The sequence below is a fragment of the Molossus molossus genome, unplaced genomic scaffold (genome assembly GCF_014108415.1).
Source record: "Molossus molossus isolate mMolMol1 unplaced genomic scaffold, mMolMol1.p scaffold_m16_p_4, whole genome shotgun sequence".
NCBI classification, from domain to species: domain Eukaryota; kingdom Metazoa; phylum Chordata; class Mammalia; order Chiroptera; family Molossidae; genus Molossus; species Molossus molossus.
Genome location: NW_023425377.1, coordinates 106,158,785 through 106,177,392, shown reverse-complemented (window position 1 = coordinate 106,177,392; position 18,608 = coordinate 106,158,785). Strand labels below are relative to the sequence as shown.

General features: G+C 40.0%; 1 protein-coding gene across 3 annotated transcripts in view; it reads right to left on the bottom strand.

Moving 5' to 3' along the window:
* The window catches only part of LRBA (LPS responsive beige-like anchor protein), a 622,710-nt gene extending 615,284 nt beyond the window's left edge, over window positions 1-7,426 (bottom strand). For 2 of the 3 annotated variants that reach the window (XM_036239773.1, XM_036239776.1), the window contains exons 1-2: window positions 7,241-7,426; window positions 6,480-6,907 (exon numbers count right to left, since the gene is read on the bottom strand). In XM_036239773.1, the coding sequence (XP_036095666.1) occupies window positions 6,480-6,698 (219 nt within the window). In that variant the 5' untranslated portion in view covers window positions 6,699-6,907; window positions 7,241-7,426. The remainder of the gene's footprint in view (window positions 1-6,479; window positions 6,908-7,240) is intronic. The other variant, XM_036239775.1, reaches the window with a different exon arrangement.
* Between the last annotated feature and the right edge of the window lie 11,182 nt (window positions 7,427-18,608).

Below are 18,608 nucleotides of genomic sequence, written 5' to 3'. Positions count from 1 at the left end.
CTCTTCCTTCCCCTTTCTCTAAAATCAATAAAGAACAAAAAATAAAAATAAGTCACTTGTAAAAAAAAAAAAAAATCACAATGGCAGTTAAGTAAGTTCCAAGAACTGCATAGTATATTGCAGAGCCAATAAGGCTAATAATAGCTCTATAGATACAAAAAAATTATGCTGGAATATGATGACTGCAACTATCTGAAATTATACATATTGCCCTGGCTGGTGTGGCTCAGCCGTTAGAACATCAACCCTTGGACCGGAGGGTCACGGGTTTGATTCCCAGTCAAAGGTACATACCTGGGTTGCAAGTCAGATCCCTAGCCCCACTGGGGTCCTGCAGGAGGCAACCAATCAATGTGTCTCTCTCACATCAATATCTCTCTCCCTCCGCCCCCCCTTCCCAACCTCCCTTCCACTCTATCTAAAAATTAGTGGGGAAATATTCTTGGGTGAGGATTAACAAAATAAGTAAATATATAAAATTATAAATATTATAATAGTAAATAGTTATAATAGCATTTGAGGTGCCACACATTATTTTAAGTGGTTTACAAGTATTTACTCCTTTAATCATCACTACAATGTGGCTTCCCTTATTGTACATATGGGGAAACTAAGACACAAAGAAGTTAAAAAAAACTATTCAAGATCACAAAAAGGTGTTGAGATAATGAATATTTTTCCTCTTTATACAAATACCTTTAACCTATTTTATTATGATGCATTTCAAAAGGAGACTGGTGAACATTACGGTTGCCTATCCAGCATCTACTGACCCTTTCAATGTCTTATCCAGATTTTTATTTGTGTATCCACCCCTCCCCTTACAGCCCAGGTACTTCAGAGAAAACTGACCCTATCCTCAGGAATAGCATTTGGCCCCCAGGTTTACTTAAGCCAATCAGCACATTTCAAATGGCCACAGTCATCTGTTCAGGGGTCCAATCAGGACTCTTGTTGGGGATGTTAGGACAGAGAGGCTCTCTCTCCTAACTGCCACGGGCAACCATTCTACAATCATGAGAGGAACATCAACAGATTAAAGTTGACATCATAGAAAGCAGAACAGAAACGGAAGGAAACTGGTCTTTAATATTATTGTGCTATTCTTAAGTCTTGCTCTACCTTTGGACTTACAGAGCCTATACATCCTTTTTTACTGTGTTTAAAACCAGTTTACGTTTTGTACTACTTATAACATGCAGTACAAATTGATTTTGGGGGAAACCCATCAACAAGTATACTTCTAGAAGGGATTACTGGTAACACAAACTCATGGTGGCACACATAAGAATAAAAACATGTTCAACAACCATCTTTTTTTTATCCTCCCCCAAGGACATTTTTGCATTCATCTGCAGATAGAGAGAGAGGGTGAGAGGGAGGAAGAGAGATAGAGAGACATCGATGTGAGAGAGACACATCAAGTGGTTGCCACCCACATGACCCCAACCAGGGCCGGGAACAAAGTGCAACTGAGATGCGTGCCCTTAGCGGGAACCAAATCCAGGACTCTCTGGTCCGCGGGCCGACGCTCTAACCAATGAGCCAAACCAGCCAGGGCCAACGATCATCTTTTTAATTACAGTTCATATAAAAGTTTGAAAAGTAACTACATGTGATTTTATGTCCCACACAGTACTCTTTAATACAGGGTGAGGCAAAAGTAGGTTTACAGTTGTGAGTACACAAAAGTTTATTCTTTTATTATAATTTATTAATTATTGTATTATTTTCCACACGAACAAATGTAAACCTGCTTTTGCCCCACCCTGTATTTTAATGACATTTTTAAATGTTATTTAAGATCTAGATTTCTAATTCCTGAAAAATCAAAAGGTATTACACCACTGGGCCCATGTTACGGTAGAACAACAATCAGCTAGAATGGAATAGCAGCTGCCCCTTTAAGTCTACAAGTACACCCTCTGCACAGTCAATACTAGTGGAGGCTTTATGTGATGTGCTCAACTCCTGTATTAAGATGTTGCACCATTAATATTTAACAAGACCTACATTAAATGCCATACAATAAGTACAGTAGTCCTCCCTTATCCACAGGGAATATATTCCAGTGGATAACTGAAACCATGTATAGTACCAAACCCTATATATACTATGGTTTTCCTATACCACTTTTTTAAAAACCACTTTTGCACTTTGGGCCATTATTAAGTAAAACAGGGGTTACTTGAACACAAGCACTACAATACTGCACTAATAACTGAGACAGTTACTAAGTGACTGACAGGGGTAGGGGGTTGAAGTTTATGAATTATTTATTTCTGGAATTTTCCATGTATTATTTTTGGACCACAACTGACTGAAGGTAACAAACTGCAGAAAGTGAAACTGTGGATAAGGGGCAACTACTATAATAAAAATTATATTCCATCTTTTAAGCTTCAACATTTTAATTAAAATCTTATACTCTTTAAACAAAAAAAAAATCATGAAAACATGTATTTGTTACCAAATCACGGCAAACACTCTTCTTGAATTAAATAACACTGAATACCTTTAAATACCTGATGGAAGCCTTAACATCAGCATCAAGTTCCTAAAAACATACCAATAAATTAATTATCCTGGGTACAAAAGTTTGACAAATAACTTGAGCATACAGATGAAGACAAAAATGAAATGGTTTTGAAGTGCAACCAGAAAAATGTAAAAGTTGACCAGAAGTTTGAAACACTTGAACACACAGATGTACCATTAATCAAAACTTATCTGTAAAACAGACTTGCAAAAGGAATTTACTTGAAGGGTGGTAAATTTCAAAGCACTTTACAGCAGAGTAAGCTCAAGTCAAATTAGCAAAGTTGGGAGGTAAACTTTGTGGAGAAAGACCTCTAGAGTTATATGGCTCTACCACTAATTTGGACAATAATGGGGGATGAGAGGTTAATTTTTAACAGTACAACTTCATTGCTTAAAGTCGTTAATATGTAAAAGAGAATCAGAAGAACATAATCTATTTTAATAAAATGCCTGAAAAATGTTATGATAGCTATAAATAGTAGTGTGAACCCACTAATGAAAAATCCAGTGAAGACATGATAAAAGAGGAACACACAGAAATAATTGATATTGGTAATATTCCAGCTAAGTTAGATGGAAGATTCACAGGGCTGATACTGTTATAATATTTCATTACTTAGTCATGTTATGTTTTCTTTTGTCTGAATCCTATTTTTACAATTTTTAGAAATTTTAATACAATGTACAGACTATAAAAAAAGTTAATGATCAACTTTCTGTATCCACATTCTGAGTGAAAAAACCGAATGAACAAATGTTTTCTTACCTTTAAGGTCTTTTTAAAGCAGCTTTTTCAAAGCTATTTGAATGTTAAATAAGAAATTAAGTGTACTGATGGAGGTTCCACCATTAGTATTTAGCAGGACCAATGACATTTGTGCCCTTACTTTGGGGAAAACTATCGCTACACAATAAACACCTGCTTAGGAGGGCAAACAATTCTACATCAACTCAAGAAACAGACATATTCCTGGAAAGGGTGCCATTCTCAGAATCATCAAATTGTAGGCAATCTATTTAACCTTTCAGTGTCTCAGTTTCCTTATCTATAAAATGAGACACAGGCATACCTGGGAGATACTGTGGATTCAGACCACCACAATAAACCCAGTATCACAGTAAGGCAGGTTGTAATCTTTTTGCTGGTGGAGGGTCTTGCCTTCAATTCGTAAAAAAAAAAAAAACACCACCTGTGAAGCACAATAAAGTAAAGCACCGGGCCCACTGCCTGGTAAATAGTAATACCTTTTAAAAATCACATTATTACTGGAAGTATTTGAGATCTTGCTCCCAGGCATATATCCTCATTTTGGGTCAAATAAACTCTTATACAAATTCAAAAAAAAATAAAATAAAATAAAAACACATCATAACAATGCAATTCCCTTCTGTGAATAGAATTAAGGCTAAGGCTGACTACCATCAATTAGGAAATATTTAGGGGCATCTGGACTAACACTGAGATGGACTAGATTACCAGATTCCCAACATTTCAGCTCCCCAGATATCCATGAAGGAGCATAAAAAATATCATAAGAGAATGCAGAGGAACTAATCCAATCCTCTCAGCAACTTTCTCTGCTTTACATGAGAAGAGAATGATGGTGATGAGTGGGTGTAATCAAACAGATTTTTCCTCTCCTTCTACGGTGACATCTATTATCCTGAAAACATATAACTGTGAAGGACTTAATCAATAACCTTAAAGTCTCTAAATATAAGCAAATTATGACTACATTTTTTAATTTTCCTTAATAATAAAATGCAAGTGATTCAAAGAACAGAGCAGCCCGAATCCTCTTTTTGCCAGGGAAATATATTTCACACACAAACAACTCATTTACAGACTATACCACTACCACAGATTTGTGTTTATCATCCAAGGTACATGACATGAGGTTTAGATAAAGGAAAAGAAAAGTTTAAAAGTGTCTCTATTTTGATAAACCACAGAACTTATATGCATAACCATAGACATAGACAACAATGGGGGGGGGGGTCAATGGGGGAAAAAGGAGAAACATCTGTAACAAAAAAAAATTAATAAAATTTTTTTTAAATAAATAAAAGTTTCGCTATTTTGAAGTAATGCATCAATCTACTATTTATCTTCTTAAAACTCACAAACTTTTATTTTATTTTAAAATGTTATTTTTTATTGATTTTTAGAGACTGAGAGGAAGGAAAAGAGAGAAACATTGATTTGCTGATGTACTCATTTATGCACTCATTGGTTGTTTCTTGTATGTGCCCTGACCTGAGATCGAACCCACAACCTTGGCATATGGGGACGATACTCTAACCAACTCCCTCACACAAGATCCAACAAAACTTTGATAAATGTTGAAGTGATGATAGAGAACAGGATTCTTTATATTATTCTATTTTAGTCTGTATTTGAAAATGTCCTTAATATACAGTTAAAAATGTGTGTCTATAGGTGTTTATACATAAGCTCTGAATACAACAGAGAAATATTCCCTACTATTCAAAGTTTTCATATTCCAAAAGTGAATTTCATCTAGCTAGTTTCTCATTCTAGAAATTGTAGTGCAGGTGCACAGACTATTAGTAAAGGTCTAGTGAAGGAAATAATTAACTACCCTGAAATAAAAAGAGCCTAACCTTGAAAACATAGAGGCAACAAGGAAAGGTGTTAAATTATTATAACTACTGCACATTCATATTTGTTGCCATCTGTTATGTCTTAACACAGGTGAGTATGTGGAAGAGCAGGAAGTATTTTAAGACCAAATTTACTTTTCGTTCTTTAAGTTGATAGGAAACAGGGGTTGGAATAAAGAAATCTAAAAAGCCCCGATTAGAAATAACGATTTCTGGAGCATCTGTGATCTTACTCCTGGTTTCGCGCAAATAAACTCTTATAAAAGTTCTAAAAAGAGCCATTTCTAAGAACAGAAAATGGGAAAAGGAAAGTACTGCATGTCCATCTTTTTAAAATAACATTTAGAGTTCATAGTAGTATAATCAGCAACTTCCAATTACCAAATATGCTTAACTGCTAGACATGAATTTACAAAAGATATACTATATCTGCCAAAATCCTCTTCTCAAATTGCCATTCAATTTTCACAATACAGCCGAAAGTGCATTCCAAAATGTGCCATTTGTTAGTTATGCCTAAAAATAAAACTAGTCAAAATTTAAAATAAATACTAACTTTGCAGCAAATTAATCTTTCACCAGCCCTATAACAAAACCTTGCGTTGAAACTTATGGCAAACTATAACTTGAGCAGACTCAAAATTAGTTAGGTAGCCCTACCGTTTACATGATTTCCCAAGTCTAAAAAAAGGTCACAAGAACTTATTTAAAATGTCGAAGAGAAATGCAAACTTACATATATATAGCCTTCCCAAAGAAAACTTATAGAATAAAACTCCTCCACTGGAACCCAAAAAAAATTTCCACTAGCAACTTTTGTTTGTTTTTGTTTTTTAATCCTCACCCGTGGGCATTTTTGCATGTATCTTCAGATGAGGGGGGGGGGGGAGGGAGAGAAACATCAATGTGAGAGAGATACATTGAGTGGTTGCCACCCACACGACCCCAACCGGGGTGGGGACAAACCGCAACCGAGGTAGGTGCCCTTAGCAGAAACCGAACCCCGGACACTCCGGTCCGCGGGCTGATGCTCTAACCGCTAAGCCAACCTGGTCAGGGCACAACATTTTTTTTTTTTTTAGTACAAAAGTGATCTGTTCAATTTCACAAAAACTGGAGCATCTTAGTTTTACTTAATTTCCCTTAAACTGAAAAATACAAGAAATTGTTTCATTTAGGTCAGCAGAATTCTGTGTTTCTACCCACGGAAAAAGCCGTCATCAACCTGAGTAAAGCACATGGCTCGCCCTTTAACTGCTTGTTCCTCAACCCATTGAAAAGAATATACGCTTTTAAAATAGGTATCTACTTACCAGGTTAAAGACAGTTTCTACGATATCCCTATTGGATACTTCTCCAACTTCAACCAGTCCCGTCAACACAGCAAATTTCATTCTGATGCCCCTGATGGGGAGCCCTGGTTTCAGGGACAATGCACCCTCTTCAGCAGAGGCTTCTTCTCCTTTCCCTCCACCTCCCCCGTCATCACCTGTTGGTGGCGGGGAAGGGACATTATTGTCTTCACTAGCCATTGCTAGTTCACGAGAAACTCGAGTCGCTATGGGACAGCAATCGCTGCACTAGCAGTAAGCACACGCCACGCAGAACGAGAAGGGTCACTGTCCCAAGTTGTGGAGAACCCCCAAAAGCAGCTGAAGTGGAAAGTCCTTGGCGTCGCCCTCCTCCTCTTAGAGAATATTTGTCCAATCTCTCTCCCCGAGGCTGACAACAACGCCAAACCCTATTGGAAGATTAGATAAACGTTAAATAGGCTGGGTTTTGTTTTACGGTGTTTTAGGGGGAGGAAGAATAGTTATTAGGCGTCAAATAAGTTTCTAAAGGGACCCCACGAGCAGCCACCCGCTCTCCCCGGCTCCAGGGGCTGGGTTCAGAGTGAAGGCGGGTGCAGGACGCTGCTGAACAGGTTCACTCCTCCCCCACTCCGGCAGGTTCAAGGCGCAGGGCAACCTCTCCTCACAGGTGCACGGAAAGAGAAACTGACGCTGGGGAAGGGGGGGTCTGAGGAAAGGAGGGGGCCCACAACCTACTGTAGAGGTAGAAAGTTACTCCTCACCTAGCTTCTCCCGACTCGTCCTCACCCCCCGGCCAGGAGCCGCGAGACCGAGGTGGCGGCGAAGATCCGGGGCAGGAAAAGGCGGAGGAAGGGGGCGGTGATTATTCTCAACGCTCAGCCTAGGGGGAGGAGTGGAGCACCGCTCAGGCACCTGAGGTTCACTGGGGAGAGGAGGCAGGTGTGTTGTGACCAGAAGAGAGGGGAGGCCTGGAGGAGACCGCAAGGGAAGAAGGGGGAGGGAGAGAGGTCAGTGCACCTGGTCGCAGCCTCCAAGTTTCCCTAGTCCGCTCCCCGGGAGTCCGCGGCTGCCCAGAACTCCATGGCTGCCTGGTCCGCCCCACCCCTGCGATCAGCCTTTGCAAAAATCGCCGCCTCTGGCGCTGCGGCCGCCGGGGCTGAGGCTGCTGGCGGTGGTGAGGATGCTACTGGCACAGCTCGCCCCGCCCGGCTCGCGCCGCCGTCCCTGCGCCCACCGAAGCTGCTCCTCGCCGCCATGACAGCGCCGAGGGCTGCGGGCGCGGCGTGCGCGTGCGCGAGCGAAGGCGGAGGCAACCGCGCGGCGGGGTGGGGACGCCCGAGCGGGCAGCGGAGGGGCTCCGGGGAGGGCGGAGGCGCCGGCTTGCTGGAAGGGCCGCATGTGAGGCGGTCCCCCAATTGGCGCGCTGCTCAAGCAGCACCAGGTGTGTTCCCGGCCCCGCGAGGAAAGACCTTTCCCTCCAGCAGCTGGCTCTTCCCTCCGCCTCCCACCCCGGACCTGGGAAGGTGCTTTGGCAAGTGCAGATCCGGTGATTCTGACGCTCCTTCTGTTGTTACCGTAGGGTCTGCTGGCGCGGAGGGAACCCGCCCCACGTTGCCAAGGTGTCTTCTTGGACTCGGAGAAGGACACCTGGGGGACCGCTGCGAGCCAGAGCGGTGGCAGCGCTGGAGCCGCGAGCTGCTGTCTGGAGTCTAGGCGCAGCAGAGCCCCCCCGCCGCCTGCTTTCAGCTGTTGCCCACCCGCCGCGTTCGGCCAAGACTTGGAAAGATTTCCACTGGGATGCCCCGGCAGCTGCCACCGTTTGGGAGGGGTGGGCGAGGGTCGTGGCCACGAGGAGTGGGGAAGATTCCTTGCTTTGCAGCTGCCGCCCCACCAAAACTCTCCCACATTCTAAGGAAGGGAGGATTCCTGAGGCAGCTGCTTTAAACAGCGTGGAGGCGGGCTTGATTTGCCTGTACTCCTCTTGAGGGTTTTTTTCCCCTCTAGTGATTTTCCATTGTGCAAGTTAGGTTCGCCTCCTTCTCGGATTAGTTTAAAAGATAAATTATATTGGGATTGAAACCGGCACCCATCATCATAATCTGTGTCCTTCTCCACCCCCACAATTTACAGTAAAGCATTCTTCCTGATGTATTAGTGAAAACCAAAGAGAGGAAAGTGGTTTTCCACCTTTATGACTCTTTAGAGTCATAAGGCCTTTTTAAAAAATAATAATTTTTTAATGGTAATTCCCTAATATGAAAGAGAAGCAAAAAGTGAAGGTCAAACAAAAGTTAGGAACTACTGTGGAGGAGTCAGAAGAAAATAAAATTACTGTATATTGACTTGAGAGATGAAATAATTTTCTAGAGAGGGATATTTGAGATGGACTTGAAAAGTAAACTGAATTTTAACTATCACAAATTTGGGAGGAGGGAGGCAAGTGAGAAAAGACAAGCACAAGATTGTCTTTAGAAAAGTGTTACTTTTTTAAAATACTAAAATGAATTCAGCTGCACCAAATCTCATGCGATTACAAATGTGTGTTAAAGATTTGTTTTCCATAATGAGTTTACTCCAAAGATGAGGCAAACATTTTTCTCATGATGCGAATTAGAGATTCGTGTGTTGCCAGGATAAGAGGCAACATCAGTGGCTTGCCATTCTTAAATTACTGAAAAAAATATTTTAAACACCCCAGGTTTATATTTCAGATAGTTAAATGACGAAGTCTGGAATAGAAAGTGTGGTGTGACCTTTTAACATATCTGTGGGGAGGAAGGGAGAAGGGCATTAAACAATGGAAGACTTTTAACAGCATTTTGCTTTCTCAGATTTGGGCAAATAGTCTAACCTTGAGTATGTTAATATATCTGGTTTATAAGTGCTAGTAAAGTATTTGTTAAATAAATGTCCTCCATTAAGAAGGAACAGATGATAGTGAGAATGCCGTAAACACAGTGTGGTCACAATTGTTCAGTCTAAGCGATCTAGGGCTAAGGTTTGTGTCTGTCAAGGATTTGCCAACTCACTATTAACACTTCTGGTGAAAAAAAGGGGGACACAAGACATACAAAAAATTTGTCAACCATATTTTATAATTTTTAAAAATTATCATCCTTCTTTACTGTGCCCCTGGTTACAGTAAACTAGCTGGCAAAACTCAGAGGTTCACTGCAGAAGGAAGCATGAGGAAGTTGGAGGGGAAATTTTACTTCTAGCCAAGCCACAGTTGAAATATAATACCTCTGTATTATTGTTTAAGTGTAAAGAATAGAACTATGAAAGTGCTTCAAGGTGCAACAGTCTATCAGCTATTAAGCTCCTCATGGGACAATACTTTGAACATTGTAGGTACTCAATATACATTATCTGGATCAAGTTAAAACTCTAACTTGCTTTAATTTTTCTGGGCCAAAAGTCCTTGCTACACAACTACCATCAGAGGAATAAAGATCTTGGTCTACATGGTGATCGTAAAATGAAAAGCATTTTTTACCATTTGTTAAAATTTGTTTATATTTCTTGGTAGTATAATGAGTATTCTAGTCAACTGTCTTCATATGAACTATGTATTTATAAGACTGCCTTATTTGTATCCTTCTATCATATACTCAACTATTACACAAAAAGAAAAGAAAGAAGGAAAAAGAAGCCCATAAATCCAAGCTCAAGTTTTCTATAACTAATTTGTATCTCTGACATGACCATCTTGACAGAATTAAGGACTAAAGGGCTTTCATAATTTTACTTGTCTTCAGCATAATATGTTGAAACCACAGCAGAAAACAAAACAGTGGATTCAGAACAGGAAGACTTGTGCATAACTCAGAGGAACTCAAGCAAAGAGAATGTAATTTTATGGTGAAATCGTTATCTATCTATAAACCCTTACCTATATACAAAGAAATGAAAATTTTGATAACAAAAGTGGGATAGGATTTTCTACTAAAAAGAACACCCAACCCACTGAATTGTAATTTTTTGACATTTTGCCAGGGCATGTATTAAACTATTATACCTACATGATTTGCTATGCACCTAGATGTATATTCCTGGATGGGGAGTCTTCTTCAAATTGTTATTTGACACAGTTTATGATATCATAGGCTGGAAACTTATGGCCCTGGCTTGCAGCACCTTCCTTATTAGAAAGTCAGACATTGCTGTCACTATTCATTAAACTTTACTAATGTTAAATAAAACATTGCCCAGCTGATGTGGCTCAGTGGTTGAGTATTGACCCATGCACCAAGAGGTTTGATTCCCAGTCAGGGCACATGCCCAGTTTGTGGGCCAAATCCCCAGTGGGAGGCATGCAGGAGGTAGCCAATCGATGTTCTCCCTCATTGATGTTTCTGTCTCTCCCTCTAAAATCAATAAAGAAAAAAAATGTTTTTAATAAAAAAATAAAACATCAAATGTTAGTAACCTCTATTTTTTATTTCTTTTATCCTCACCTGAGGACATGTTTGCATTTATCTTCAGATAGAGCAGGAGGGAGAAAGGGAGGAAGAGAGAGAGAAACATTGACATAAGAGAGACACATTGACTGGTTGCCACCCACATGACCCCAACCGGAGTGGGAACTAACTGCAACCGAGGTATGTGCCCTTAGCAGGAACCAAACCCGGGTCTCTCTAGTCTGCAGGCTGACACTCTAACTGCTGAGCCAAAGCAGCCAGAGCAGTAACCATTATTAATAACACCTTCATTGAGCATTAGACTTGGAATAATTAGGTTTTTTTAATCCTCACCTGAGGATATTTTTCCGTTTATCCTCAGAGTGTGTGTTGGGGGCAGGAGGAGGTGGAGTAGGGAGAGAGAAACATTGATGTGAAAGAGACACATCAATCAGTTGCGTCCCGAAAGACCCTGACCAGGGCTGGGGACTGAACTGCAACCGAGGTACGTGCCCTTGACCAGAACCAAACCCATGACTCTCTGGTCCGAGGCCCAGTGCTCCAACCACTGAGCCAAACTGGCCAGGAGGACCAGAATAATTAGAATTTAAGAGGAAAAGGCATTGCCTACTCTTATAGTTGGAAACTCAAAAGTTTAAGATTAAAAGTTCATGTGATTCAATATCTAAAGAAATTCAAAATGATCTTTATCCATTTATTACATTTTAGGCACTTTTAAATTCTTTTCTTTTGATATGTCATATGGGATAAAGACACTGAAAAGGGCAGTCTCTTCACTTTCAGCAAGTATGCTAGCCAAGGCATACTTTTTAAGACATAAAATATTAATGAAGTATTTTATGTAGTTGACATGGACATAGACTAGGTTCATTGATTTGTCTTTTCTGTTTCCCCATCTCTATTTTGTTCCTAAGTAGTGTGTAAATAGGTAGCTCATTTGCAATGTTCTCTTTTGATAGTAAAATAGTAATTGTCACAAGACTTCAATGAAATGTACCACTACCCCATCCCACCTTGGCATTCTATATAATAAGTGCATATTCCTAGAATGACAGCTAAATTCTGAATTACTCATCCAAGTGAGGTCTCTGAAAGGTCAGTGTGTCCCCTGAAAGTGATGTTATCATTTCAGTCATCAAGAGAGTAGGGGGATGTCTCATAAGAAATGAGACACCATGCCCTGGCCGGTTTGGCTCAGCGGTTAGAGCGTCGGCCTGCGGTCCTGAGAGACCCGGGTTCGGTTCCCGCTAAGGGCATGTACCTCGGTTGCAGTTTGTCCCCGGCCCTGGTCGGTCGTGCGGGTGGCAGCCACTCGATGTGTTCCTTTCGCATCGATGTTTCTCTCTCTCTCTCTCTCTGTTCCTCTCTCTCCCTCCCACTCTACCTGAACAAAAAAATGGGAAAATGTCCTCCGGTGAGGATAAAAAAAAAAAAAAAAGAAAGAAATGAGACACCAGCCCTGGGCGGTTTGGCTCAGCTGTTAGAGCATTGGCCTGTGGTCCAGGGAAACCCTAGTTCAGTTCCCGCTAAGGGCACATACTTTGGTTGCAGTTTGTCCCCGACCCTGGTTGGGTCATGCAAGAAGCAGCCACTCAATGTGTATGTCTCTCTCTCTTCCTCTCTCTCCCTCCCACTCTATCTGAACAAAAAATAAAAAAATGTCCTCGGGTGAGGATTAAAAATAAATAAATAAATAAATAAATAAATAAATAAATAAATAAAATAAAAACTAACGAATAAATCTTATGATAAGCATAAGTGAGGAAATAAATTTTTTAAAAAAGAAATGAGACACCAAGAGACTGACTTCAAGCAGATAAATTACTTTTTCTAGCTGCATTTTCTAGGTTTTGAACTTTGAATTGCTCGCTAGTACTCCAAGTACAGAGAGAAAGATGACTTCTGTAATGTAGAGGCTCGGGGACAGGATGGAAGAATTGGGGAGTTGTTATTTAAGGGTATAAACTTGCAACTGGCAGGTAATTAAGTCCTGGAGATCTAATGCACAACATAGTGATTATAATTGGCAATACTGGATTATAAACTTCAAAATTCTCACCACATACACACACACAAAAAGTGATAATTATGTGACATGACAGAGGTTGTAATCATATTGTAATATATAGATGTATTGAATCAACAGGTTGAATACCTTGAACTTATATGATGTTATCTGTCAATCATAGCTCTATGTTTTAAAAAAGAAAAAAGCTTTCAGGAGAAGGGAATGCCTTGAATCTTGAAGGACAGGGAAGACAGTATGACTTGAGAAACGGCTGTTTAAACCAAGATAGCAAAGTGTGCAAAGAACTAAAGATGAAAAACACGGGTTCCAGAGCCTGCAGGACATCAAAGGGGAAATGTCCAATGAACAGCCACAGCTGGAGTTGGAGATACAAATATGATGTCATCCACCAGAATAAGAAAGGTCATGGGGAAAATGTCAAGTTAGGAGAGGAAACAAGTACAGACTGGGCCTTGTGGTGGGCAGCAGCATGCTCTCTACATTGGCTCCACAGATGTTCACATCCCAGTCCCTGGAACCTGGGAATATATTACCTCACATGGAAAAAGGACTTTGCAGATGATAATTGAGGATCTTGAGATGGGAGATAATCCTGGATTATACAGGTGGGCCCAATGTAAGTAATCACAGGGTCCTTCTAAGTGAAAGACAGAAGCAGAAAGGTTAGAGTCAATGAGAGATTTGAAGGTGCTACACTGATGGCTTTGAAGATAGAGGAAGAGGCCACAGGCCAAGGGGTTCATGCAGCCTCTAGTTGGAATAGGTAACAAAACAGATTCTCACCTTTAGTCTCCAGAAGGAATTCAATCCTGCCAATACCTTGATTTTAACCCAGTTAAACCCATTTTGTACTTCTGACCTCTAGAACTGTAAGATAATAAATTGTGTTGTTTTAAACCACTTTACAAAAAGAAAAAGAAGGAAAATATATTGCCTCTTTTTTCACACATGTAGCTAGTCTTAAGTACAGAAAATGACATCTTGGGTCGGGCCACTGTGGGTCAGTGGTTGAGCGTCGACCCATGCACCAAGAGGTCACCAGTTCAATACCCAGTCAGGCTACATGCCCAGGTTGTGGGCCAAATCCCCAGTGGGGGGAATACAGGAGGCAGCCGATCAATGTTCTCTCACATCTATATTTCTATCCCTCTCTCCCTCTCCCTTCCTCTCTCTCTAAAATCAATAAAGAAAAATAAATTAATAAAATAATTTGCATAAAGATTTTAGTATCACTCATTTAGATTATTGGAAACAACCTAAGGTCCCTAAACCTTGACAATCTGAACTATATATTTCCATTCCAAAAACAGCAGTCTTCTAAATCAGAAGGGAGAAGAATTGAGAGCTCTTTGTAAAGAAAAGAAAAAAGGAAAGAAAAGAAAATAACAGATGCTAGATTTCATGTTAAAGGCAACACAGAAACAGTGTCAACTTCAAAATGGTTTCTTTCTGAAGTAAAATGTGGTTAGTAAACAAGAAATTACCATTTAGGAAAAATGTACTCTAATTTCTGAGATCTAAATGAGATTACTGGGAGTTCTGTAATCAGCAACTATGGAAGAAATAGCTGGGAAAAATTATTTTATGTTACATAGTAAAATTAAAATGGCTTTACTCCTCTGCTAAATCCAATTTCTCTTAATGGGAGATTGTTAGACAGTTTAACTTTGTGTTTAAGCCTTACAACTGTATTTTGCTTATGTCATTTTTACCCAGTTGAGAAAAAACTAATATAGAAAGTAACACATGGTAGAAATGGTCTAGTCCTAGTTCTATGAGTCATAATTGTAGAAGCTTAGAAGGCAAAAAAGAAAGAAAGAAATGATTGAAGTCCTGGAAAAATTAGGTAAGATTAACTTAAGTGGAAATAAGTTTGATAAGCCACCCACAGACTATATAGTACACATTTATTTCAGTCTTTCTGTTTTGTTCTTTACAGGTAGATAAGAATTAAGAATATATTGAGAATAAAAATTTTCCTTGTAATTAATTCTCCATCAACCATTATTAACCAAGGTGCTAGTATACAAAGTGAGCAAACACATTTTGTGTGTTTCTTTTTTAGTTTCCCAAATATTTGGCTGCTAGGAAATCAAAGTGAATTTACTTTTTTTTAGTACTAATAAATTAATTTGAAATTATGATCATTCAGACAAGCTAGGTAAATTTTACTTTTTCAATAGAAAGATCAGAGCCACATCTTCTGAGTTTTCAATTCCAAATCCAAAAACTAGTATAACTGGCTGTGTATGTAGAATGGACGGTGGCCAGGCAAGAATAAAAGCAAAGAGACCATTTAGGATAAACCTGAAATAGCCTATGCAAGATGGAAGCTGAGTGGGAAAGAAAAGGATTTAAGAAATGAAAAAAACAAAACAAAACATACATATACATACACACACACACACACACACACACACACACACACATATTATATATAGAGAGAAAGAGAGACAGAGAGAGAGAGGTAGACATGCTATTTACTAAGGTGGAGGGTGGAGATGACTGGCATTGGGCCAGGGGAATTACAAAATCAAGGAGTTGCACTGGCTAGTTTTGCTCAGTGGTTAGATCATTGGTCTTCGGACCAAAGAGTCTTGGATTTGATTCGAGTCAAGGGCATGTACCTGGGTTGCGGTTCAGTACCTGGCCCTGGATGGGGGCCCCGGATGGGGTTGTGCAGTATCTCTCTTACATTGATGTTTCTCTCTCTCTCTCTCTCTCTCTTCCCCCACCTCCCACTCTATCTGAAGATAAATGGAAAAATATCCTCAGGTGAGGATTAAAATAATAATAATAATAATAATAATAATAATAACAACAAAATCAAGGAGTTGCTTCACTGACTTGTTACTGGCCTAGCCCCTGAAGGCATATGATTTCTTTTTTTTCATCTGTAGATGGTGAAGAGGAGACTCAAGGCCAAGTCTGGGGTTTTTTGAGTACAAGGGAGGTGAGGGGAAGAGAAGGAACTGTCAAAGAGGTTGAGAAAGTTAGGGCAATGATGTAGATAGAAAATAGAAGTAGGGAGTCACTGAAGCCAAGGGAGGAAAGCGACTCAAGAAGGAGGAAAATGATCAGGATATGGCTGTGCTTACTCATGACCCTGGTTAATAAGATATCAGCTAATGGAAAATTATGAGACATATCTGCACTGGTGGCTGCACCTGTGAATGAAATTGCATTTCTGTCACAGCTACATTCATATGTTATTCCCACCCTTCTTTCCCCACCAAATTTCGGTTATCTGTCACAAAATTGATGATGGTACATTTGTTGTTCCTTACTGTATTTCTCTTTATTTTAAATAACACTGAAAGGTCTTACATAATTAGAAAAGTAAATCATGTGAATTGTAGAGAGTTTGGAAAATGTAGATAAGTTCAAAAGTGAAAAAATAAACATATACACCCATAACTGCAACACCAGAGATACCATCTGCATCATTAGCTGTATATATGTATTCCCACTAAATAAATGTGTATTACAAAATGGAGATCATACTCAACATACTGCTTGTAGCCAGCTTTTTTTCACTTAGAAATATATCATTAACATTTTCTATGTCACTAAATAAGCTTTTTAAAATTAAATTTATTGGGGCACTGGCCAGTTTGGCTCAGCAGTTAGAGCATTGGCCCACAGACCAAAGAGTGACGGGTTCAATTCCCAGTCAAGGGCACGTACCTGGGTTGCAGGTCTGATCCCCAGCCCCAATCGGGGTCATACAGAGGCAACCCATCAATGTGTCTCTCTCACATTGATGTTTCTTCCCCCCCCCCCACTCTCTCCCTCCCTTCAAAGATCCCTCTAGCTAAAGATCAATGGAAAAATATCTTCAACAACAAAAATTTAATTTACTGGGGTGACATTGGTTAATAAAATTATATAGGTTTTAAGTGTACAATTCTATAGTACATCTTCTCTATATTGCATGTGTGTTTACAACCACCGTCAAATCTGCTTCTGTCACCATATATTTGATCCTCTTTACCTTTTATTATGTGGTAGCCACCATATTGTTGTTTATCTAAATAGGCTTTTAAACATGACCTTGGTGACTGTATATTATTACATTATTGACTAGACCATAATTTAACCAATCTTTTATTGTTTAAATTCAAGTCGTTTCCAATGTTTTGCTATTATAAATATCATAAAGTTAAGAGCATAGGCTTTTGACATATAACATATCTGACTTAAATTCTACTTTCATGAGTTATTGGCTGTGTGCTCTTGAAAAATTATTGAACAAATTATTAAAGTTTCAGTTTTCTTATCTATAAAATGACTACAACAGTAGTACCCTTTGTAAAGATTACAGACGAAGTATTTAGCATGGCAACCAAAAGCAGTTAGTGCTTAATAAATGTAAGCCAGCCCTGGCCGGTTTGGCTCAGCAGTTAGAGCATTGGCCCAAAGACCAGAGTCGCAGGTTCGATTCCGGTCAAGGGCACATACTTCGGCTGCGGTTCATCACTGGCCCTGGTAGGGTGGTGCAGGAGGCAGCCACTCAATTTGTTCCTCTCACACTGGTGTTTCTCTCTCTCTCTCTCCCCCTCCCATTCTATCTGATGATAAATGGAAAACTGTCCTCAGGTGGGGATTAAAAATTTTTTTAAATAAAAAATAATAGCCCTGGCCAGTTTGGCTCAGCAGTTAGAGCGTCGGCCTGCGGTCCGGAGAGACCCGGGTTCGGTTCCCGCTAAGGGCACGTACCTCGGTTGCAGTTTGTTCCCGGCCCTGGTTGGTCGTGTGGGTGGCAGCCACTCGATGTGTCCCTTCACGTCGATGTTTCTCTCTCTCTCTCCCTTCCTCTCTCTCCCTCCCACTCTAGCTGTACCAAAAAAATGGAAAAATGTCCTCGGGTGAGGATAAAAGAAAAAAAATAAAAAATAATAAACGTAAGCCATTATTACAGTAATTAAATCATGTTAAATGACTATATCTTTAATTTTTGAAAAAATATATAAAAGTTTTTCTCATCAATTTAGCTATTTACTGTTCTATTTACCAGCTAATCTGGTTAGCATTTGGGGCATCCATATAATCTTTGATTCAGTCACAAACTCTATTAATTTCTTGGACCAAAAAAGGTAACTCTTGACAATAGGTTCTTCTTTGCTCACTCAAACCATCATGAATTCATGAAGCAAAACAATTTAACTGAGTTTTTCAGAATCAGAATCTCAGATACAATTCTTCCATACTACATAAAAAGCACTAATCTGTTAAAGTATATCAAAAAGAATCTAAGACTAAACACAACAGACTGGTACAAACTCCTGCTCTGCCTGCTCAGCTCCTACTGTTGCCTACTTCCTCTCTGAAGGCTAAGCAAAGTTCATGCAGCCTCTAGGAAGATGAACAGAGTGACTAAATTCTATCTTGCCTAATACAACAGCCCCATCATCCTAGACCCTCCCCCAGCATGCCCCAACTACTCAGACCGCACTAGGTTTCCAACCTTATCAGATCCTTTTCCTCCTGTGTCAAAGAACTATTCTGACTTCTTTTGTAATAAAATTACTTCTTTTGTAATAAAATGACTTCTTGCCCTGGCCAGTTTGGCTCAGCGGTTGGAGCGTCAGCCTGCGGTACAGAGAGACCAGGGTTCGGTTCCCACTAAGGGCACGTACCTCAGTTGCAGTGTGTCCCCGGCCCTGGTTGGTCCTGCGG